Here is a 24184-nt window from a genome sequence, read left to right as displayed (position 1 = left end):
ATACACATCATGTACAACCAAAAGCACCATTTAAAAAATAAATAAAAAATAACAAAACGATTACTGTAATAACTGTAGTTAATTTGTAAAGAAACGTTTTAATCTTGTTTTTTGAAAAATACACTTTTTTTGTAATTTAGAAAAACGATCAAATGAGTTGTTTATTTTTTGTATATTTAGTTTCCATTGGTAACATATTTTAAATCCTTATGATAAATAGTAAATCCCTTTCCTGTAAAATAATTAAACTGAAAAAAATCAGTATCTAATAGCGAGCAATAATATGGGCTTAATCTGATGCACTACTGTATATATTGTAAATATAGTTTTACAAATGTGTTGGTATATATTCTAGTACAATGTGGACATTATTACTTTTAAAGTTAATCTAAATATTTGTATATCTTATTGCACATTGTTATTTACACTTTACTATAATGAACTGTCATTTATTTGTATTGCCTTGCAAAAAAATGAAGACAATTTAACGTCAACATTTTTCTTTTAAAATATATATATTTCGAAGAGATAGAGATTAAAAATGAATAATGCCATAGTCATGCTTTTAAAATCTAAATATGGTCATAAATAAGATTAAATAATATTTTTGGATGGCATCGTTTTGAAAAATCACTAGAAAAGGAGAGCTTTTTTTTTTTTGTGTTCCAGGTGTCCCACAACACTCAAGGTGTCCCACTGGTCAGCTGCGTCAGAGGGTAAAAGGTAAACATGTATACAGAATTATTCCCTGACAGTAGAGATGCTTGAATCTCAGTAAAAACTCTAATAAAGACACATTTTCAAAATAAAAATCATTTATTAATACAAACACACTTTGTTATACATTAACAGGACCAAATCTCACCCAATGAAAAAGCCACATTGAGCAGAAACGTGGACTGAACATCAGAACGTACGGGTATCATCCAGTAACCTCAAAACCATTCAATAAAATAACTACATCACGTTAGGTAAATTACAAAATAAGCCGAAATTACAAGCGATGCTATTGAATAGTTACAAAAAAATACAACAACCTTTGTAGTTTTAAAAACTGCAAGATAGTTTCACATGAGGGGAAATAAAAAGCCACACAAATCTTCAGAAAGGAAAACGAGTCAGAGTACTTTGTCGTATCAACCTTCTTATTCACTGATGAGTGGCGGTATGACTTTTGAAAAAATAAAATAAGAGAATAACCTAAAAACACAACACTGACCAGACCACAGAAACAGAAACTCCGACTCTTCCACGGTCCACGCACCTCAGCTTGTGCCCACATGTCCTACATTTAAACCCAAAAGCACGTTAGAAGCAGACACGGAGAAGGCAGAGTAAAGCAGTCGATCACGTTCTTTGGAGAACCTGATGCTTCTCAGAGGAGGGGGGGGGGGGCAGTTTATCTGTACTGGTAGTTCATGCTGCTGTCGCCTCGGCCGTAGCCCACTGGGTTGTTGTACTGGGAGTGGTTGGTGCCGAAGCCCTGGGTGTTGTTGTTGGCGCCTCCCCCTCCTCCTCCTCCACTCTGTGAGTTGTAACTGGACGAGCTGTTGAAATCTGCAAGGAGAGTGTGAGAGGATGTTAGAAAGATATCACTGGTCACCGGCTTGAGCTTCAATCTCAGGATCCATGTATCTGTGATCCTCTCCAGAATGGAAGAAGTCATCACACACAGAACATCAACTAGTTCCTGAACAGTGTCCTTCACATGCTGATATCCAAGAGAGGGAGTTACACAGTCACAAGATGGAGGAGTACCGGCTCTTGTAGGTAATCAAAGAATTCTGACTTTTTTTCCAAATTTCCAAATTCTGACTTTTTTTTCCAAATTCTGAATTTCTCAAAATTCAGACTTTTCTCAAAATTCTGACCATTTCTCTCAAAATTCTGAAATTCTCAATTCTGACTTTTTCCTCAAAATTGAGTATTTCTCAACATTTCAAAATTCTGACTCATTCTGAATTCATCTCAAAATTCTGAATTTCTCAAAATTGGGACTATTTCTCAAAATTCTGAAATTCTCAATTCTGACTTTTTCCTCAAAATTCTGAGTATTTCTCAATTTCAAAATTCTGACACAAAAATTTGAATTCTCCTCAAAATTCTGAATTCTCCTCAAAATTCTGAATTCTCCTCAAAATTATGAATTTTTCTCAAAATTATGAATTTCTCAAAATTATGGATTTCTCAAAATTCTGAATTTTTCTCAAAATTATGAATTTTTTCTCAAAATTCTGAATTCTCCACAAAATTATGAATTCTCCTCAAAATCTCAAAATTCTGAATTTTTCTCAAAATCTCAAAATGCTCTCAGTCACAAGATGGAGGAATAGAAAACAGTATTCAATGTTTACTTCAGATTAGCTCCACGTCAGAAATGAGCATGCTTGTCATATGTCTCTCTCCATAGAGGCTGAATCATCATGTTAATCACATAGCTATCATATGCCTCAAACAGTCCTGATGCTCTTCTAGGTAATCACACATCCTGTCAGGTTCACAGCTACAGTTGATACCTTTGTTATCATGTGACTCTGATATTGGAAGAGGACATTTTCCCAACAATGTTTTTTTTGTTATTACTTGTGATTTTTGTTTGGGATCTTTTTAAAAGAAAAATATTATAATAAATAAAATTCATAAATAAAATTCACAAATAAGTGACACATTAAGTAAAAGCATGGAAAATGTGCTTTTTGTCAAGGAAACACATCCCCTTACTCACCTTCATAGAGGTAGTCTTGACTGCCGGCCCCCCCCGTCACCTGGCTGGGATACGCCGTGCTGTACGAGTACCCGCCCGCCCCCCCCTGGCTCTGGTTGAAGCTCTTCTTCCCCTGCCCATAGCCCTGGCTGTACTGGTTATAGGCTCCCTGTCCTGGGGGGCTGCTGGCCTGCTGATAACCCTCTGCAGACCCACTGTTGGCCCCCGGAGGACCTGAGAACGCCGCCTTCCCTGCCTTGTGCATGGGGGGCTTCTTTTTGGGGGCTTTGGTGGCAGGTGAGGCAGTGTAGGCTCCATCGTTCTGGTAGTATGAACCGTAGGAGCTCTGAGCGGGGGGGCTGCTTCCCTGAGGACCCCCGGAGGAGGGGCTGTCCGATGTGTCTCCTCCATTAGTGCCACCGTTGTTGTTGTTGTTGTTGTAGTAATCTGGGAAACAACAACATGGCAAAAAGGTCACCTATTATGCAAAATCCTCTTCTTCATGTCTCTTCTACATCAACATGTGTCCCCTCTTCTTCATGTCTCTTCTACATCAACATGTGTCCCCTGTTCTCTATGTCTCTTCTACATCAACATGTGTCCCCTCTTCTTCATGTCTCTTCTACATCAACATGTGTCCCCTCTTCTTCATGTCTCTTCTACATCAACATGTGTCCCCTCTTCTTCATGTCTCTTCTACATCAACATGTGTCCCCTCTTCTTCATGTCTCTTCTACATCAACATGTGTCCCCTCTTCTTCATGTCTCTTCTACATCAACATGTGTCCCCTCTTCTTCATGTCTCTTCTACATCAACATGTGTCCCCTCTTCTTCATGTCTCTTCTACATCAACATGTGTCCCCTCTTCTTCATGTTTCTTCTACATCAACATGTGTCCCCTCTTCTCCATGTCTCTTCTACATCAACATGTGTCCCCTCTTCTTCATGTCTCTTCTACATCAACATGTGTCCCCTCTGTGGAAAGAGACTCTGAAAGTTTCAGGAACAAAGATTCTCTCTCTTTTTGATCCATTTCTATAAAAACCTGTCTGAAAATGAGCTGATCAGATTTTGGCCACTTTATGATGTCATAACGATGTGTTGGCTTGTGTAACCATTAGCCAATCAGCAACCAAGGTAACCCCCCCCCCACCCCTCCACCCACCTTATCACCTGAATCTCCTCCTAGAGCACCATTGTGTTCTTTCTAACCAAATATCTCTCTGAGGGGCGTGGGGAGGGGCTCCTTATTTTCATCTAAAGTAACAGACAGAGGCCGTTTCTCAATCTCGAGGAAACCGGCTTCCAAGCCAATATTTCAAGGATGCTAAGTCATCGAGTGCCGCCGAAGGACTGTTCCAATCTCCAGCATACTTGGAATTCCACCGAGGCTGCGTCCTTGGTTTGGGGGTAATTTCGAGGCTGCACATGGGTAGACTTTGCGTCCTTCAAATCCCCACAATGCTTTGCGCACGGACCAATTTCCCCAAATCTGTGGCGGAAAATGTAAGGCGCCGGGGCCTCTCATATGACGCACACCTGCACACTTGCTAGCCTGTTCCACTCTTCGTTTTCCGAATGCAAGGAAGGATTCTTGCCTCGCTTCTGAAGCAAGTGACTCGCGATTGAGAAACGGCCAGAGAATCAGCACTTTTGAAACATGGCTGAAACAGAGGGGATTATGGGTAATGCTGCTATGATCTGTCTGCATTTCCCCATAACGATGTTGTTTAACAACCGGCGTAAACGGACCTTCGCGCGCTATCAAACAGAGAGCGTGCGATGTCCTGTTCAGATGACGTCAAATCCAACCGGATGCCATAAATAAACTACACAGAATCACACTACACACCTACGCAATGATTACATTCAGGCAGACTGTAGAATACAACCTCTTTGGACAATTTATATACTTATTGGAAACAAGCTACAAAATGTAATACCTTGGGAAATGCCGTTTAATAGCCTTCATTTCCGCTAAATTGATTGATCAACTTTTAATACTTTTTAAGACCCCGCGGACACCCTGTATAAAATCTGGGCAACACACTTGTCATAAATTAAAAGAGACCCTGGAGTAACACACGTATGAATGGTGACATCACATTTATTAAAAAAAAACAGACATGTAAAAAACAGCAAAAAGTCTTCCTTTCCCAAACATTTCTCGATTCAGCCACAGTTTTGTGTGTGTGTGTGTGTGTGTGTGTGTGTGTGTGTGTGTGTGTGTGTGTGTGTGTGTGTGTGTAAACTTAGAGCCAACAGTTCATTTCCCACTGCTGTTATAGAGGAACTACCAAACACTGCCTAATAAGACCACCATGCAGTCAGTGGAGCCGCGATATGACAGAAACAGCAGATTCTATACAAACCATGTGGCCTTTCTTTTCAATAGTAAAAACAGAAACAAAAAATAAAACCATCTCAAGTCCGGATTGGAAGAGAGACAGGTAGTGGATTGAAATAAAAACAAGTCATGATTAGGGCGGCACAATACATTCGAAGTGTTATCGCATTTGGACTAGTGCCATATAGAAATGGCAGTAAGCGCAATATTTGGTGAACAGGTACAAATATATGAAGTATTGTTGCGTTGCAGGACTACAAACAGTATTCGACAGATCTAAATAATAATAGTTCAAAAGTGATCATTCCGTCACACAATTGGTCAAAATCAGTCATCTTTTCATAATCGTGCAGCCCTAGTCATGTTTCCCCAGTGTTCTGGTATTAGTAAACAGTATAGAGACAGTGTTGCAGTCTTGACAATAATCCAAAAGGCAGTGAGATGTTGTCCAGTAGGCCTTCACGTAATCATGGTCCAAATAAAGAGAAAGCTTTGACCCCACGCCTACACAGACGCCCCGTGCCCAGGCCTACACATCAATAACAACTCTGCCGTTCAGTCCGGTGACATCCACAGACTTATGTCTACATGCATGCAGTGGCAGGAAGTCTCCCCGAAGGACATGATTGGGCGGAGGAGTTGTCGTGTCGCTTTAATCCCAGGATGAGGACTTGGTGGTGAAGGGAGTTCATGATGCTGCTGGAACACGACTGAGAAATGTGTCCATGGGTTTTTGTTTTTTTTACGCTCTCTCTACAGGACTGTTTTTTTGGGTTTTCTAACACTGGGGACGATTTATGTCGCAAACTCGTGGTAGCCATAGCAGTCTGAGACAAAGTCACCTAAAGAGTGAAACAGGGCAGAGAAGGGAAAAAAAAAAAATTAGATTTTGTTTATTTGGATTTTTTTTTTTTTTTTTATCTGCTCAAAAGGAGGCAGTTGACTCATTGGTCAGATTTTTTTTTTTTTTTTTTTTTTAGATTTCTCTGCTCCCGTCACGCTCAGGTAGGTCAGTCCTCAGAGGGGAAAAAAGGGCTTCTCTTAAGAGGTCGGCTTGTCAAAAAATAGATTCAATCCTGTGGCTTAAAGCAGAGAAATGTAAAATCATCCAACTCGGAACATCCCAACATATTTAAACATTATATATTCTTGTTTCCTGGAGTTTCTATAATAGGCAAAAATCCCTAGTTAACCCTTAGATGCACGAGTGACTGGACCCTACACTCTTCCATAAGTGGGTCAAAAAGGACCCGTAAAGAAAAAAAACGTTTTCCCAGAAGATTCCATTTTTGACCCACTTATGGAAGCTTGGGGTACAAATACAAAAACTACCATTTATTTGAATGGCATGATATCCAAAACATGTTTTTTGAGGAATAGCTGGAATATGAAATGATAAAAAAATAAAATTACAAAGATACTTCAAGAAAAATACCCACTTATGCGTCTAAGGGTTAAGTCAATAAAACACATTAGAGCCCTGACCCGAGACAGTTAAAGTGCTTATCAAACCTTTTCATCTTATGCCACAACTGTAAAGTGCTTATATGTTTAGAACTCAGTGTGAACTAGTCACTGTAAATGATCAAATAGTTAACACTTCCTGGTGTTTCGCTGGTAGCTTTTAATAGTCCATCTATGGAACATTTGAGTTCCTTCAAGGCAGACTCAATAACCTCCTTGGTCTCAACAGAATGAAGTGTTGCAGGGTCAGTGCAGTCTCTTTTCTTAAGTCCTGATGAACTCGCCTTCTTCACAGCTTTCCTTAACCTCATGGCCTTTTTCACTGAGCTTAAGAAAAGACATGGTTCTTTTTTTGACCATGTGGCCAAGCAGCAACCCTAAACACTAGGGCTGATCGATTATGGCAAAAATCATAATCTCGATTATTTGGGTCGATAATTGTAATTGCGATTATTTAATGCGATTATTCATTGACTTTGAAAACATCGATTTATTGGAGGAAAAAAAATGTGAAGAGTATGTTTTTAACAGTTGATCACTCTGAACTTTAAGTATAATTCAACTGAAGAACAATTTTTTTTTTTAAAAATAAAGTCATAATAATAATAAAAAAATTATCGTTTTATTTCGATTACGTTGTTTTCGTAATCGTTGCAAGCCATAATCGTAATTAAAATACGATTAATTGAGCAGCTCTACTAAACATCCAGTAAAACCAGGATTAAAAGGAATACTCACTGTATCCGGAGTTGGCATTGTTGGCATTGTTCCCGTAACCGTATGAGCCGAAGCCACCTAGCGGGAGGAAAGACATTTAATACGCTGTATAATCACTAAAGTATAAGAAACTTCTGCTTGTCTTATATTGTACTTCTTAAATATATATCGCACAGTATTCATGTGTCAATAAGACCACTTCTCAAATAAATTCAGTCAATTTAAGTTGAAAACATGTTCAAACAAATCTAAGTTGATAAGAAAAAAGCCCAATGACACATTGACATAACCTTGAAATCCACCCTTTATATTTCCTCTTATGATAAGCAATCTGAAGTAGGGCTGCTGAACTAATATTTTAATCACAATTACGATTTTGGCTTGCAACGAAAACAACGTAATCGAAATAAAATGTTTTTTTTTTTTTTATTAATATTGTTTTTCAGTTGAATTATACTTAGAGTTCAGGGTAATCAACTGTTCAAAACATACCGTTCAAATGTGTTTTGTTCAATAAATGGAGGTTTTCAAAGTAAATGGATAATAAAATAATTTGTAATAATCGTGATATCAATTATTGACCCAAATAATCGAGATTATAATTTTTGCCATAATCGAGCAGCCCTAACCTGAAGCTTCTGTTTTAAGGAATGAGCGGCCAACTAAAGTAATGAAGCCCTCTGGAGAGCTGAGATGTAGGCAGTTTCAAGTATCAAGAGTGATTTAGCTACATTGGATTGATTTGTTAAGATAAGACTTTATCCCGAAGGACATTGCTGTGCCAGAGTTACAAAAATACAATAAACCCAGCAGCAGCAGCATAATAGTAAAACTGTACACTAACAGGGCTATTCAATTAGTTTGGAATGGGGCCGGTTGATGAAGATGATCCAAAGCAAGGCGCCGGGAAAAAGATGGCTTGAAATATGAGCAATCATATAAAGAGCTTCAGATACAGTAAATACTACAACAGCATAGTGGAGTGCATATATTGTGTTTCATTAAATCAAACATAGCCCCAAGGCCTTTCTAGATCTAAATGGCAAGTTCAGAACTAAGTAGGCCGACATGTGAAGCTAATTCAAGCATCAACATCATTTCATTTGATTTCATGTCGGTGAAATCAAATTAAAATCTAATTTCACGCAGAGATGCAATCAATGACAGGAGTTGTCACGACAGGAGCTAGTGGGTTCGAAACCCGAGCCCGCTGAAGTGTTCAGGCAATGTCTTCCCCTCTATCTCTCAATTTAACCCATACACGGTCACATCATTAATGTAAATATTACCAACTTCCAACTGAACTTGTCAGGCAATGTAACTCTAGTGAGCGGCCCAGCCCTTTGTATACTTCTCTATATGTGGCCCTGGTGAAAAAGGTTTGGCCAGCCCTGAGCTACAGTGAGAAGCGGGTTGTTTTTTTTTTACCTCCTTGGCCGTAGCCTCCTCCATTATTGAATCCCCTTCCTCGTCCTCTGCCTCCTCTTCCTCTCCCTCGGCCCCTGGGCGGAGCAGCATCTCCGGCCCCCGAGGCTCCCATGATGCCAAAACCTGGAGTGTGCTGAAGAGGAAACACATTGTTCATTAGTACATTTAATAGGAAGAGGCCATATGCACCACATAAGGACCCTTATTTAACCTAATGACCAGAGATGGCAAAAGTACACACATCCTTTACTTAAGTGGAAGTACACCAGAGGTGGGAAGTAGTTGAGTAAAAATACTTTGTTTACTTAATTAAGTACATGTTGCTGGTATCAGTACTTATTTTTCTGACGACTTTTTACTTTGACTTCTTACATGTTGAATTCAAATACCTGTACTTTCTACTTCTTACATGTTGAACTCAAATACCTGTACTTTCTACTTCTTACATTTTCCAAACAGGCTGGTTTCTCTGTAATCTGTACTTCTACTTGAGTAAAGGATGTGTGTACTTTTGCCATCTCTGAAGTACAGATACTCGTGTTTAAAAATACTCTAGTAAAAGTAAAGTAGTATGGGCTTTGAAATGTACTTAAGTAAAAAGTACCCATAACTTTGCGTCCTTGGGCAAGACACTTCACCCTCATTTGCTGTATTCACTGTTCCATGACTGATATGTAATGTAAAGCGCTTTGAGCATTTGGAAAAGTGCTCTAATAAATGTAATGAAACACAGATTAAAACTAAAGTAACAAACCTGTTTTGAAAATGTAAGAAGTAGAAAGTACAGGTATTTGAAGTAAAAGTTGTCAGAAAAATAAGCAGTGGAGTGAAGTACTGATACCAGAAACATGTACTTAATAGCGATGCCAGAAACTGACCATGATCAAAATAGAAAATCGGACAGCCCTGGCGAATATTAATCGATTATTTGCCGCCACCTAAGATTTTCATTGACATATCTAACCTTAGCTACGCACACATGACAATAAAAGCCTTAATTTGAAACATTATAAAATACAAACCGTGTAATATATTATTATTACCCAAACTTTGATTTAGAAATTCCACCTTGATGTGATTTTTCCAGGGAGCTTACCATTGGTGGTCCTTTTTTCTTTTTGGCAGCCTCGGCCATAGCGCCCTCTGGAAAGAGCCGCTCCAGAGCAGCCAGAGCAGCGTAGGCCTTCGCCACCTTCTTATTGGACCCGGTGCCCTGGAACTTCTGCCCGTCGATGTCCACCTCCATGACGAAGCGTTTGTCGTGGCTTCCTCCCGTCTCCGAGATGAGTTCGTACTTCAGGCCGCGGCGCTTCTCGTTCAGCTCCATCACGGGGTTTTTCCCGTGTTTAGTGAGTATCGGTCCCTGTTGGCGAGCAGTCTGACAGTTTAGAAACCAGGTCAGTCACATGTTGTGCACACCCCCCCCACCCCCCAGAAGAAGCCCCTCTTCATGCCCACAGTGGTGTACCTCTACAGCTTCACTGCCGTCTGCGTTGGCGGCTGCTGGGGAAGAGCTGGGAGCTTCGATGGGCGTTATCACCGGCTTCACTTCCTCCACAGTGACCGCTACGACCACCTCCTCCAATTTTATCGACTCAGTCTTCACTTCCACTCCTGTGGGCAGACCCATGTCCTGGAGGACCTGCGATACACGTTCATTTTGGTTAAAGGTCCCCTATTATACGGTTTTTCATCAAAACATGCCTCTGAAGTGTTTGGCTCCAAACACCAAACAGATCATTGCAGCATTACCCATAATCCCCTCTGTTTCAGCCCTGTTTCCAAAGTGCTGATTCTCTGTCTGTTACTTTAGATGAAAATAAGGAGCCCCTCCCCACGCCCCTCTGAGAGACATTTGGTTAGAAAGAACACAATAGTGCCCTAGGAGGAGATTCAGGTGATAAGGGGGGGAGGGGGGGTTACCTTAGTTGCTGATTGGCTAATGGTTACACAAGTCAAAACATTGTTATGACATCATAAAGTGGTCAAAATCTGATCAGCTCATTTTCAGACAGGTTTTTATAGAAATGGATCAAAAAGAGAGAGAATCTTTGTTCCTGAAACTTTCAGAGTCTCTTTCCACAGAGGGGACACATGTTGATGTAGAAGAGACATGAAGAAGAGGGGACACATGTTGATGTAGAAGAGACATGAAGAAGAGGGGACACATGTTGATGTAGAAGAGACATGAAGAAGAGGGGACACATGTGGATGTAGAAGAGACATGAAGAAGAGGGGACACATGTTGATGTAGAAGAGACATGGAGAAGAGGGGACACATGTTGATGTAGAAGAGACATGAAGAAGAGGGGACACATGTTGATGTAGAAGAGACATGGAGAAGAGGGGACACATGTTGATGTAGAAGAGACATGAAGAAGAGGGGACACATGTTGATGTAGAAGAGACATGAAGAAGAGGGGACACATGTTGATGTAGAAGAGACATGGAGAAGAGGGGACACATGTGGATGTAGAAGAGACATGAAGAAGAGGGGACACATGTGGATGTAGAAGAGACATGAAGAAGAGGGGACACATGTTGATGTAGAAGAGACATGGAGAAGAGGGGACACATGTTGATGTAGAAGAGACATGGAGAAGTGGATTTTGCATAATAGGTGCCTGGGTACCTTAACAGCTACATGCAGCTTGGCGGTGCGCTTAGATGGCCCAGAAGCCTCAAAGTTCTTTCCGTCCACTTCTACAGCCATCGTGAAGACTGGAACATGGACCGGGCCGGTCTGAGAGATCAGTTTGTACTGCAGACCCGGCTTCAGCTGGTTGAGCCTCATCAGAGCGTTCATAGCCTGGGGAGGCTCGGCCTTCTCCTCTGGAGCTGAGGGAACAGCCGATACAGATACATGTTAGCGGGATAATCCGTTAACCACATTTTCCTCCCTTAAGAGAACTTTATGAGACCCGTTTCAAAGAGGGATGGTTGGTAAGATGCACTCTGAACAAATACAGGAGCTAAAATGGCACTTACATTTCTTCTGCAGCTTTTTCTTCTTCTTATTTGGACTCTTGTCATCAATTCCCTCCTCTTCCTCAATGGGCCTTTTCATTGGTGGAGCGTACGCCGTACTGGGTGGGATTTGAACTGCGAGATACACACAGGCACAAAATGATACCATAATGAAGCACACCACACCGCACTGCGTTTCTACAGTACATTTAACCTGTTAGGCCTCAGGCTCGAAAATGACATTCCCAGAACAATTGACTATATCTTCACTTCTAAAAAAGGGGTAAATGAATAATCTTTTTCCTCAAAGCCATGATAAACCTGTGAGTTGGATGTAGAAAATTCAGAATCAATATAGATTTTTTTTATTTTAAAGTAAATTCAGATTGAACATAGTAAAAAAATGTAAATGATAGTGTCCGTTCAAAAATAAAACATTACTTTTAGTGAAAACCACCCTTGAATGATGGGATAGTCGACTAAAAGCTTTAGGAATCCAAACATATAAGAAGTACCCTGTATCAAGATTGATGCAAAACAAGTGAAATTTGACCTCTTTTTTTTTAGAGAGATTTAGAAAAACCCCACTTCTGGGGTCATTTTGATGGATGTGAGTGTATTTGCCGTTTCTCTGGAACCCATTGGTCGATTTTGATGATTGACATATCTTTTGAACCGTTCGAGCCAATAGAATCGAAGGGAAGGTTCCTAAATCCACACACGTTCCATTGAGAAGTGAGAGTGATGAGCACGCAGTCGAAAGCTATGTTACGTTCTGAAAACTGAAAACTAGGTTTTATTGCTGATGGATTATCAGTAATCATTTCAAAGTGACACAGACAGTGATGATACTTATATATCTAGAATCTGTGGGATCTCAGCTTGCTAATCGATATCTTGTTTGTGCAGATCCGATAAGTAATAAAGTATTTATACCGTGAGTTCTGTTAGTTTTTTCGCTCAGGGCTCATTTAGACGCTTCTTGTGAGACTTGTGTTTTGTTTCAGTGAAAATGGTTCGTATCTTCAGTTAGCTGCGTTTTTTCCCGTTAGGTGGGTATGACACATTCATAGTTTAAGCAATGTTAAGAAGCCCTCACGCGGCTTTCACACCAGCGCTTTTCCCTTTCTAGCTCCGAGCGGGAGCTTTTCTGGTTCAGCTCCGGTTTCCCTTTTCTGCTCCCGCTCCGTTCACACCGCCCAGAGCTGCCGCTGCTGCGTCATGACGTCACCGTTTACGTGCCTGCTTCATAAAATCCAAACCGCTCGGAAATCCCTCACATCGACAACAACAATGGCCGATCGTATTGAAGCGCTGTTCGCTTTGGTTATCCTCTTACGAAACAAAATGGAAGGCATCGGACAACTTTACAAGGGACGACTTTACAAACATCACATGCGAAATGCAAGACTTCTTTGTGTTCTTCAGCATCTACTTCAACGACGAATCCTGCCCCCGCCTCGACGTAAGAGAGACTTAAGCGACGCCGCCTCTTAGCTCCGAAGCTCTTGCCTCTAGACCGACAATGTTTTGGAGCTGGAAGTGAACCGGATTCGGTGTGAAAAGGAAAAGCCGGTACTTTTCAGGCTCCACCTCCGAGCCGGAGCTGAAAACGCATTGGTGTGAAAGGGGCATGAGACACTGTTTCTTGCTGATGTTGCGTTTTTGCCCCCGGGGCTCAACAGGTTAAGAAGAAAAAAACCACAAACCATCTTTACCTGTGTAATCAATAGGAGTCTCACTACGGGGTTTCTTGGGCATCTTTGAGGGGAGGGGGTCCATACCAAGCACTTTGTGAAGCTGTCCGAAAGCTGACAGCCTTAAGGCATGCTGAACATACAAGAGATGGTGTCAATTACACATTTATTATCATCATGTAAATGTGAACATAAAAAGCTCTGTCTCACTCACTTGCGCGCTCGCTGTGATGTCCTCTCTCTGCTGCCGGTCCAAGTGGCCGATAGCGTCTGTGGGTTCTTTCTCACATGGATCAGAGATTCCAGCGCCTTCTGGAACAAAGGGAAGCGACTGAATGGCCGAGCACTTAGAGGAAAGAAAACTGCAATTTCAAAGCACATTAAATATAATCCATGCATACCTGACATGAGGATTCCTGAAGCCAGGCACTCTAAAACTCTCCTCAGAGCTTCTCCTGCCCCCATGGGTCGGTTCCCGGTGCCAATAGCTTTCTCACAGATCAGCTCCAGTGGCTGCAAAGAAGACCAGAGAGAGGGGATGTGAGGACGAGACTAATGGCGCATTTCCCCTGCAGCAGTTTAAGCGTGCCGTGCCAAACCCGGCTCGTTTTTTGTTGTGTTTCCACTAGGCGTAGTTCCGGCTAGCGGGTACCTTTTCACAGTTTTTCTGGCTCTCCAACATCCAGGTTCTTTCCGGGCCAACAACCGGGCTGAGTATGCTAAACTAGTAAGAGAATCGCTGGCAAGGAGGCTACAACTACAACAAAATGAACATATTTGACGGTGATTTAATTGTAATACACGTTTCAAAATGATGCCGAAGTAACAACATACTGATACTGGTTAGTAAAAACAATGAATTAATGCTTTGACAAGTCTGCAGACAGACGGCAGGCGAAACACCTTTTAAAATGTATGTGTTCTGAATGGAGATCGGCTAAGTGATGCACTCGCTCTTGTGTGTTAGCCTCTAAGGAGGATGCTTATCTCTCACCCAGCCACGGAGCGGGGCCCATGTGGGAACTCGAGCGCAGAGGTCCCTGAGGGTCCGGATGACGATGACGCAGGAGCGCAGCCCGTTAGCTCTGGCCTGGAGACACAAGCAGGGAGGGGGAGGAGAAGCAAACTGAGTCAAAGAGGAAGACGTGGGAGGCCTGAAGCAACACAGTCAATGAATCAAAGTAAATAAAAGGAAGCCACACAGACTAAGGCAGCTTAGCTTTGTCATTATGGAAATACAGGATACAAAGAACCTACTTTTGATTATTTATGGCTGTAAGTCAATAGCCAACATGATTGATGGGGTTATTATTAGATATAAGACATTTCCTTTAGTGTTGCAAAACATGCTTTAATTCAGAGAAATGTGTAAATAACTTAATACCAGATTAAATGACACATTTGAAGGGGTTAAGTCAGTGAAAAAGAAAAATACTCAAGGTGCAATATTCCTGTTGATTTGGTGGCACACAGAGGGACAGATAAAGCAGGAAAAGTCGAGACCACATACTCTACAAAAGCTGCAGAGATGGAGCGCTGATTGTTACCGTGAGAAAGCCGAAGATGACACGCCAAAATGAGTTATCTACAAAATAAATTAAAATAAACAATCTCTCCAAAACTACAGAATGGTGCAGCAGTGACCTGCAGGTAGCTTGTGAAAAAACAGCAACTCACACCAACACGGACGTTAGAGAAATATTGCACCTGGATGCGTGGTGGATTAGTCCCAGATTTGTTTTGGATGATTGAGTTGTGAGAGGAACTCTAAAAAAGCAGCTTCTTCAAACATTAAAAAAAAAAAAACCTGTTACGTGAGCAACTCTACAGCAAAGAGTAGTGTAATGACAAAGGTTTCCTAAGAAACGCACATCCAGATCGTCAAGTATTACTTACTAGTAAATAAAAGGAAAAACATGAACAACGCCCAAATAAAGAAAAAAGACAAAAAAACAGCATAAAACAAAACTACTTCTGTTTGTTTTTTTTAAGAGACAAATAAAGACAAGGTCCAAACCTGGAACCACTTAGCGTGGCGGAGAGACGCCAAGGCAGTTAGGCATTTCTGCCTGTCCAGAACATCCGGGGGATCGTTGACTGAAAGCGATTCTATTGGCAGGTGGAATAAGAAGACAAGGTACAGTTTGACCAAGGGGAGTTCTGTCAGCCGGCCAGGGGGAACACAGGCAGCTTTCCCAAACCACAGGCAGGAGGGGGAAGGGGAGGGGGACCCCTCCAGTGCAGAACCAACGTCAATTTAATAGTTAGCCTTAAAACCCACAGGAACGACAGCGCTGTGAAGTGGGTCGTACTTAAAGTTAGCTTAAGTGCTAATTGGGTGTATAAAATAGGAGTTTGTCTCTCCGTGGTTACATTAAAAAAGGTCTGCTTTTGGTTTCCTGGCGTTAACAGGAGGTGGAGCCCCTCCCCTTTGCCCATATACTGGGTACACTGCACTTTGCCCCTTCCGAGACAGAGAGCGGCCAGTTGGTCAAAGGTCCAGCGTCCCTAAAAAAATTGACAAACTAGAAGGCTTGACAGAGAGAATCAGAATTGGAACCACAGGCAGAAGTTATCAGATGCACAAAAACGTGGGTATTAAAACAAGTCCACACTGCAGCAAAACTGATGGCTTGAAAAAATAAAAATAAAGAAGACCCAATATGGGCATCACTGTTAGCACAGAGCTACAGATAAGGTCAAGGTTCAACACCTGCTAAATCCCCACAGCTACTGGAAAACTTTGTGGATCTTATAAACATCACTGGGGGCAATCCCCTTGACTTTAGGTTCAGGAGAGTCCAAGTGTCCCTTGACATTATCTGTAACCCGGTACCTTCCCTGCTAACGAACACCAGAGACAGTCAACGGCCCACTGTTGGGTCTAACGCAGGGGTGTCAAACTCAAGGCCCGGGGGCCAAATCCGGCCCCCGACTTCATTTCATGTGGCCCCACAAGAGCTTGCAAAGAATATAATATGTTTATTATACAGTTACATGCTACTTTACAGAAGCACGTTGCCCATAAACTACATGTCCCACAATGCATTTAAAATGTGGCTTTTTCTCAGAATTAGATTTTTTTTCTCAAAATGTCACATCTTTTTTTTGCAATTATTTGCCCTAGACTTCTGCTTTCAGACATAGTTAATTATGAAGTTATTACCCTATCCCATAATAATCCAATGCAGAGGCAATAAAGTAATAAATTATTTTGTATATATATTAAATATTTATATATGTATTTTGATATACTCTTAAAGTTACAACCAGCCCTTTGAGTGCAACCATAATGCTGATGTAGACCGTGATGAAATTGAGTTCGACACCCCTGGTCTAACGTCTGAGGACAGTTTTCACCACGTTTTGCTTCTCATTTTTGCTGCAATGCAAACCGTTCATCATCAATGATAAGAACACATGCAAACAAAGTGGTCTCTCTTTGCTTTTTTTTGGGTTAAATTCTCAGTAAGCCTTCATTTCATTGATGGGTGGTGAAGAGAAGAGCCTTTCAGTAAACTGCCTGCCCTCTATACTGTATATTGGGCCATCAAAAATGTACACTTACATCACATGGAACTACGAGAGAGTCTAGAGAGCTATAAGCATAGCAGAGTTTCGTTATGTGACGGTGCATTCATGTCCCCTAGCTCCATTGAAGGCCCAATAAACAATATCTATCTGAACTGGTTGACCCCCTGCTGGAGGAGGGGGGAGGGCCTGTGAAACACCGAGGCCCTCGGGTGGAGCTTACCTCCGGTGGTCCCCTTCTCGATCTCCTCGCGGACCAGAGGGGAGGTCAGATGGATGGTGAGGGTGAGGGGGGGCTCCTTCGTGTTCTTGACAACGATGCTGGCGTCACGGATGTGCTGAGTCATCATGTACTTGTCTTCTGTGATCACCTGTGAGAGTGCAAAGTGTTTAAGGAGCAACAAAACCTATGTTTGGGTTGAAAGGATTATTATTGTCTCATTCAAATTGGTTAGTGTATTACTTCAGTGTGCGAAAAAGTACACGTCCCACCGTCCGGGACGTGTTATTTACAATATCGGACAAGTAGATATTTCAATTGACTTGTCCGGTGGACAAGTGACGTTTTTCGCCCTGATTTATTGATAAATTCAGTTTACAAAAGGCAGAACTCATTCGCAAATTGTCAGTGTCCGCCATTGATCATTTAGAAATGTTAGTTTCGGTTCTGCTTGTCGATTCCTAAGGAAATGCATCTCGCCGCTTTCTGTACAGGGGCGGGGCAGCGCTGGAAGTGTAGCACAGTGGCAGGGTTGGGAAGCAAAACTCTGTTCCGAGTAGGAACAAATAACAATTGTCCGGTACCGGGATTAATAAGAGTTGTGAGGACAGGAGGCGAGGCCGAGCCCCGCAGACCACAGCTCTCTCTCTATGCTCCGGATCAGCTGTTCGCTGCATGGTGCAGCTCAGCGTCTCTCTCTCTTTCTACAAACAGCGGATCCGCTGCCCGTTTAACAGCCTCATCTTTTTCAAACTTTCTTATGTTCTTTCTCTAACACGTAATGAAGGTTATTAAGCGTTTTAGCTCATGTGTTGTTAATATTGACCGCCATTTCCTTTATGAAGTGAAGCAGCCTCCCTGTGTCCTCGCGCTGTCCTCACATCCCCGGACCCCCAGACTCGGAGGAGCACAGGGATGTCAGTATTGTTTATGAAGCAGGGTATAGAAACTACATTATTGAAATGAAAATACTATTTATTTACTTTTACAAACAGTGAGCAGCTGGGCAGCTGCAGCATGTAATATACATGCGTAAGGACATGTGTAAGCATGCAAGCGTCTTTGAGTTGTAGAAAAGCGCTAGACCTTATTATTAGGCTACTAATAAGTAGCCTAATAATTAATTATTACTTATTATTATAAGCTATTATTATTAGCCTATTATCATTATATTTAAGGCCTAGCGCTTTTCTACATAGGCAGGTATCAGGCAGGTTGCAGTGTAACATCAGAGGAGACTGGGCCAATTGTACATTCTCAAACTGCACCACTTAGAACTAACTAAACAATGCAGAGATTATTTTTATATAATTGTATTCAATAACCAAAAGAAATTAAACAGTATGAAGTGATTTGTAAATAGGAATACAGATTTGACTTAATGTTTTCATAAATATATTTTTCTCCCACTTTATCATGGGACTTATTTTTACCCTCTCAAAGAACCGAAAATAACCAGAATCGAAAAGCAGAAACGGAATCGTTCACGATACCCAACCCTATGTGTGAAAATGTAAAATACGATGGCGAAGAAGAAGATTCCAGTGGCCCCAATTTTTGTCCATTCTGGACAAGTGAAAAATGTATTCGGACAAGTAAATTGCCGAACTCACTTGTCCATGGACAAGTACTCTCTAAAAACTTTTTCTCACACTGTACTTATAACCTGTTAGGGCTGTACCCGAAAGTCCGAATATTCATTCGTTCGAGTACTATTCGGGTTTCAATTTCGTTATTCGGATATTCGTTTTTTTCAAATTGAATTGATTGAAATCTCCAATATGAACGTAAGAGCTTGTGCCTCTTCGGGGGGTGCCAACACTTAACCATAAACTTTATCGTTTACTTTCTCCGTCTTTATATGTAGATATGACTTTTTTTCGTTACGTTGTTTCCATAGCAACAATAACTTCTAACTAACTCTCCTTAAAAAATAAAAGCTTGTCCATACAAAATAGGAAGCCAAGCCAAATTACACTTAAGACATATACAACTGCAACAAAAGTAACACACACAATGCGATATCCTTTTCAATAAAAAAAAACACAAATTGGGTTACATTAACAAATAACTATAAAACAACAATACTGTAGAATAAGAAAATGAATGCTGTGAATAAACCGAAATACACGTGTTGAAGCGGTTCACTGCTGATTACTACGCGCAACCCAATATCGGTCGGTCTCTAGTGAAATTGATATTGAATTATTCAGTGCATTGAATGAGCTGAACCGTGCACTTACCTTGAGCTGTGCGAGGAGGTTTTCAGAGACTTTCTTCAGCAGCATGATGGTGGGCTTCTCCTTACAGAGCAGCACCAGCTCCAGGTCCAGGTCCCCCTTCAGAAGCAGGCCTTTAGCCACCAGGCCGACTCTCATCACACCACGCAGAGAGCGGGTCGCCTGATCTCTGTGCTCACTGGCAAAAACACAGAGGCGGTCATTGTCGGCGGGGGGAGAAAAAAAACAATCACCCAAGGCCAACAACTACCCAAAAAAAAACTAAAAAAAAATGGAGGACTCATTTTGTACAAACTGAACACAAGATGGATAACTAAATACTTTATTTATCCGAATTTGGGAAATGATTGGGTTACAGAAGAAGCATCAGTGCGTTCAGGCATAGAATAAAATACTATATAAACGGTATCTGACATCTCCTCACCTTTCTTTATCAGTTTCTACGATGTCAGAGTCAGACTTGGACGTTCCCTTCTCCTGCTTATCCAGCCAGTCAGAGACGGCCTTGAGTGCGCGCTCTGTGTGGGAGACCATGTTCTGAACGCTCTCCAGCTCCTCCTGCGTCGGGTAGATCACAGAGTGTTTGGCCATGACGTGTCGGTCGTCGTTCATGAAGACGCGCATCGACCGGTGACGCATGGGAGGAGGCTACAGGGGGCGGGGGGGGGGAGACACAGGAACGTTAATGAGGAAGAAACAGCAGAGAGGTAGCGCTCTGACAGGATTATTTTTGACTGATAATGCAACTGGGATATGATTCCAGATATTTGAGGGACACATCATATTGGAAACACCATTTACATTAAAAAATATATTTAAATGATCATTATGCCACATGTATGGCTGCTGAAGTTTGTTGTAGTATATGGAGTTTTTAATGTCTTCTTTATAAAAATATAAAAAAACACTTAAAAGTCAAGTATTTTTTGTCAAATGTAATAAAAAAGGAAAAAATAAAAAGTAAAGGAAAAAATAAATAAATCTCAGTGTGATTTTTTAGTCAAGTCTGTAGAATACGGTTCGTAGGCTTGAACTTCTCTGCAACACATTACTAAATTAAGAAATATATTCTTTAATGCTGTCAAAATTATCGCGTTAACGGCGGTAATCAATTTTTTTAATTAATTGAGTTAAAATATGTAACGCATTTAACGCATGTGCAGAATGGCCCGCCCCATACATCCCACCAGTGGCAGCGACAGGGTATGGCTGGGGTAGGCTACACCCATAACAAGAAATGGCTTAACCCCACCATGAAAAATGATGTTAAAGTAAGCAAAATAAAGTCCGCCAACTCACACAGAGAGCAGTTAGTAAGATTGATTTCAGTAGCCACTTATCTGGAAATACCGAAGACCAGAAACTGCTTTGAAAGCTTTTGTCGCGTAGTGATCGTCTTCTCAATAAAACATAGCGGCGTGGTGTTGTTGCAGGAAGTCCCGACGGAGAACACTTTTGCTGTAGTACAGGGGTGCACATAACTGGTACGCAGGTTATGTGCGTAATCTGAAATGCGTACCGTCACTTGTGTCACAAAGCGCATTTGCGTACCGACGTACTTGTGAAGCTTTTCCAGAAGGCGGTTAAATCACCGGACGACAGAGTCGGTCTCCATGTGCACAGACAGGACTGCTTTTAACGTTGGTCTGTACAACGGAATTGTGCCAAAACTACACAAACCGGCTGCGGAGGGAGACTCTCCCCCCCCCCCCCCCCGTCACTGGAGAACTGCGCTAAAACAGCTGATCACAACGTTCACACTGTGGTCACGAAGTACTCCACTAGCACCCCCCGTCGACTTTCCTGAAGTACTCCCCCGTTGATAGAAATCAACACGTAATGAAATAAGACCGCACGGTTTGATGATTGATAGGTGTGTGTGCTGTCTTTCATTTTGACACACAGAACAATGTTATAATAAACATACATACATAGTACCGTATGTTAAATGGATATATCCGCCTTCTTTCATTTATCTTTCCATTCCCACAACAATATACATAAAGAAATGGCATATTTTGGACATAGTTCGAATGGTGATTAATCTGATTAATTAATTTTTAAGCTGTGATTAATCTGATTAAAATTGTAATCCTTTGACAGCCCTAATATTCTTATAATATTGCACTTATCAATTCTGCAGTTTTGATAACAGTTTGATGAAAAACAAACATAATTGATACAACAGAGACTGGTCTCACAAAAGGAGGATTACTGAGCTGCTGGGCCTGAACCATAAAACACTGAGCCACTTGAAAATGTTCCAGGTTTTATTGAGAAATGTTTTTCAACTAGCTTCATTAAATCCTGCTTAACTTTCATCTTTGTCAACCATGAAAATGAATCTCCGTCTCACTCATTGTATTATTTATTTAAAACATGCATAACAAGGTCTCATGTGTAGTCCCAGCTTCTAGCACCAGTGATTACACAAGCCAGTGTCTACGCAGCCAGTCAGATTTAATTTAGAGACGAGCGCTGATGTGGAAGCTGCAGCATGTGTTCCTAAAGCCTCGGGCAGAGCGAGCGCTGGCACCAGTCCTGTGACTCAAATTAGACGCCACACATTTATTTGTCACGTTAGAAGGAATATTTATTGTCTTGTGCTTTGGCTGCATGGCTATTGAGAGGCATAGAAACAACCACGAAAGTGATGCATAGATTTGCATTAAATACAGACTGAAATGAAGTGATTACCATTGTTGGTCTCGAGGCCGTGGTGACTTCTATATCCAGCGAATGACTGTTAAAAAACGTGTTCTTGGCAGCAGATGTTGCAGTCCGTCTGTAACATTAATAAAAAGGCAGAAATAAATGGGAACATCTTCAACCATCTGGAAATGAAACACATCCACTAAAGTCAGAATGGCAGGCACACATTCAAATACATTCCCATTTGTATAGAAAATGTATGTGGGCAGGATGAAACACTGCACTCTGAAAAGACTCTTTCATCTATCAGTGTAAAGAAAGTGGTTAGCTGCTATGGAAACAAAAGAGAATTGTCGGCACAGCAGCAAATGCCTCAGGGGTTAAACACAACACAGCCCTGCTTGCCCAGGCAGAAATGCAGCTAGTTGTAATAAACACAGGCAACTTCATGTGTACTTGAGTGAAGAAATGATTGGTCAACAAACACTTGGATGAGTTATTAACTAAATTAGTTTCACAAAGAGTCATGCAAAAGTACCACTGAATCGATTCACAAGACGTGCACCTATTTTACTATTTTAAATAAGTCATTCAGCTGGAAGACAAATGTTAGCTTATAGATTAAGGAAATCGACCAAACTATTTCATTGTTCTACCAAGATCTGGAGGCAATGGAGCCAACATGATCATTTTTTTTCATAACGGGCAATGCTACCCGCCATGATTGATCGTTGAGTAGAGGTCAACCAATGTTCCTTCATGGATGACTGATATTCGTCTGTGATGATGCATGCATGACCTCTACTGTGTGGCAACAATAATAGGATGTGATCATGAGGGGAAAGTAGGGTAAAAATCTGTAGGATCCACATCCTTTTTCAATCGTGACACACCCACAGTGCTGACATGCTCCAGTGCAAGCTTGTTTGGAGATGATTTACAGACTTATTAGGATTCTTTATTTACTGGTTGGAGCAAAGACATGGGGGTCAAAGTAGGGCTGCTAAATATCAATATCAGGAAATAAGAAAATATATAGTAACATTGTTGAGTTTTCTTTTTTCACTTTTATTTATATTATTCACCCCATTTCAATTGTCTAAATATTGTGAAAGCATCAATTTGGAGCCCGAACACAAACTGTTCGAGATATTACTTATTCTCTTTAATGTTAAACCGTTTTAAAAAATATTTTATTTGTATATAAACCCATTTCTTACAGTTATATTCTCCTTTTATAATTCTTGATCTTCTCCTACAACCCATTTCCTTATGTTGTGTTCATGTTTGCACCACCAAACACCAAAGCAAATATCCTGGCGATAAACTCTGAATCTGATCTACACCAATGCCAGCTTACAATATCAATGTCGACTTATCGGATCCAAAATATCATGATGTTATTGTGATACCTCTAGTTTAAATTACAACCAGCACAAACACTAGCCATTTGTTTGTGTTTCATTCAACAAGTCACTGACGTGTGGCACTGCAAGCTACCGTTACACCTGTTAAACCTGCATTGACGCAACATCTTTCAACCAGCATGAAGCGTGCATTATGAAGAAGAAACCCAGCAGTTATTGAAACCAGCCGCAGCTTCATCATCAGGGGAATTTAGAAAACAGACGCCATTTTATTTCAGAACGCAACCCCCAACTGAAAAAAACGGTTCTTCCATCGTTTGAAGCGACGTGACGACATGCTCACAGAACCACAAACACATCACATACCTACCAAGCTTGACAACTAAATCAAAGTGCAAACACACAAGGGGGATTTTTTTCTGTGTTTAGATATTATTTTGTTGCCTATCAGACACCAAAATGGTCGAGGAGACCCCATAGTTAGCCGTTAGCTTGTTAGCTTAGCCGAACAAAGCCAAACGTATCACTTCATAAAGCGCATATAAACTAACACTGTATTAAACATTAACATGCTTCGTTAGTTCTCTTGGAGTTCAGCGACTAATAAACACCAATTCCATGCGTAATAAGGGCTACAAATTGTGTTTTATTCTCACTTACCGTGGTGTCGTTGCTGCTAATAGACGGCTGCTCCGGTCTAGGCAGCAGGAGTATAAAATGGACACGCCCACGATATCAAAAGGGACAACGCTCATTGGTCAGATATCCCATCTGACTGCGATGTTAACCAATCAGGCTAAAGGAAGGTGGACAATTAAGAGTAATGGTCGTCCATCTAACACCGGGCTA

The 24184-nt window shown here is 41.2% G+C and overlaps 1 protein-coding gene across 2 annotated transcripts; it reads right to left on the bottom strand.

Annotated features, from left to right (window-relative positions):
• Positions 1 to 797: 797 nt before the first annotated feature.
• On the bottom strand, positions 798 to 24129 carry LOC307014998 (interleukin enhancer-binding factor 3 homolog). Of its 2 annotated transcripts, none has more exons than XM_079643309.1 (18): positions 23996 to 24129; positions 22014 to 22101; positions 19741 to 19964; positions 19320 to 19494; positions 17080 to 17227; positions 15343 to 15434; positions 14320 to 14415; positions 13727 to 13838; positions 13540 to 13637; positions 13347 to 13458; positions 11650 to 11763; positions 11294 to 11499; positions 10130 to 10303; positions 9758 to 10039; positions 8662 to 8794; positions 7255 to 7311; positions 2726 to 3151; positions 798 to 1557 (listed from the first exon to the last, which is right to left on the bottom strand). In XM_079643309.1, exons 1-18 carry the CDS (start codon positions 24088 to 24090, stop codon positions 1400 to 1402), a joined length of 2790 nt encoding a protein of 929 aa, XP_079499435.1. In that variant the 5' UTR covers positions 24091 to 24129; the 3' UTR covers positions 798 to 1399. The 2 variants fall into 2 exon arrangements, with proteins under 2 accessions (XP_079499435.1, XP_079499436.1); XM_079643310.1 differs by having other exon boundaries at positions 13540 to 13634.
• Between the last annotated feature and the right edge of the window lie 55 nt (positions 24130 to 24184).

The sequence above is a fragment of the Notothenia rossii genome, assembly GCF_949606895.1.
Source record: "Notothenia rossii genome assembly, chromosome: 8".
In the NCBI taxonomy this organism is placed as follows: domain Eukaryota; kingdom Metazoa; phylum Chordata; class Actinopteri; order Perciformes; family Nototheniidae; genus Notothenia; species Notothenia rossii.
Note: the sequence above shows the minus strand (reverse complement) of the source record. Positions and strands in the feature narration are given on the sequence as shown.

Coding starts and splice junctions, on each gene's coding strand:
- LOC307014998 (XM_079643309.1), bottom strand. CDS start 24,090: ATGAGCGTTGTCCCTTTTGATATCGTGGGCGTGTCCATTTTATACTCC. Junction 15,435..17,079: donor CGAGAAGGGGACCACCGGAG/GTAAGCTCCACC, acceptor ACCTGCCAATAG/AATCGCTTTCAGTCAACGAT. Junction 3,152..7,254: donor CAATGCCAACTCCGGATACA/GTGAGTATTCCT, acceptor GTTGTTTCCCAG/ATTACTACAACAACAACAAC.